A 1,014-nucleotide genomic window follows, 5' to 3' on the forward strand; every position below is an offset into this window, starting at 1 on the left:
CGCCCGCCGCCTGGGCAAAGGCGGAGGTCGACTACCGCGACGCCGCCATCCTCGACCAGCCGCAGCTGCGCGCGAGCGGTGCCGTCGTCGACGTCGGCCTCGAGCCGCGGCCGGGCTGGACGCGGAAGGCGGGCAGTCTGCCGCTCGGCACCAGCGCGGCGGAGGCGCGCGAGCTGCTGAAGCCGCTCGCGGCGACGCCGGTGCTGAGGCTGCCGCACGCGCGCGGGCTCCTCTGCTCCATCGACGACGCCGCCGCTTTCAACTCGCTTGCCGACAAGCTGCTCCGCATCCCGACGTGGTGCGCGAAGTGCTTCCAGCCGTGCAGCAAGGAGCTCGCCGGGTGGCTGCCCGCCGAGGAGATCCGGCGCGGCGGGGGCTGGGACAAGATGTCCTACTGCATGAAGGTCGACGTGCCGCCCAAGTTCGACGCGGGCGGCGCGTGCTCGCTAAACGTGCAGCCGTGAGGGGATGACGGGTCTCTGGAGTTTCGTGTTGATCGGTGGGTTTCACTCGAGCGCTGTGGTGTGCACAGGGGTATGTGATGCACACGTGCTGTTCAGGCTTATCACCCATTTTTGACAGCAGTAAAGTGAGAGCCACACGACGGGAGAACGGCAGCGCGGCTACTCTCGACAAGGTGATAGGTGTCGACTCTCTCGAGCAGGCGCTACCGACGTCAGCGAGGGAGGGCGAGACGATCGAGGGGTCCCGTACCACGCGGAACCGACCCTATCCAGTGCTCAAGTGCTCAAGGGGCACTTGGAGGGGGGAACCCCTCGCGCCGGGAAACGAGAAAGGTTCGTTGGGCAAAAGAGCATCGCGTTGTGCGCATACCCAGTGGCAGCCATGATCGAACAGCCAAACGTGGCCCCACGCCGCGGCGCGCTGGCCGGGGTTCTCCTCGGCGCCTTGGCTCTATCTGCGCTCATCTCGAGCAGCGCCTTCGACGGCCGCCACGCCATGACGGGCTCGTACGACTCTCGGTGGCGCGCGAACGAACTAGAGGGAAGAGGC

General features: G+C 67.4%; 1 protein-coding gene across 1 annotated transcript; it reads left to right on the forward strand.

The window, feature by feature from the left end:
* Positions 1-20: 20 nt before the first annotated feature.
* EMIHUDRAFT_123310 (hypothetical protein) lies at positions 21-464 on the forward strand (the record flags this gene model as incomplete). Its single annotated transcript, XM_005780986.1, has 1 exon — positions 21-464. A coding segment is annotated over one exon (444 nt), but the record flags the coding sequence as incomplete, so codon positions are not given.
* Positions 465-1,014: the final 550 nt, after the last annotated feature.

Source organism: Emiliania huxleyi (assembly GCF_000372725.1).
Source record: "Emiliania huxleyi CCMP1516 chromosome Unknown EMIHUscaffold_2093, whole genome shotgun sequence".
Classification (NCBI taxonomy): domain Eukaryota; phylum Haptophyta; order Isochrysidales; family Noelaerhabdaceae; genus Emiliania; species Emiliania huxleyi.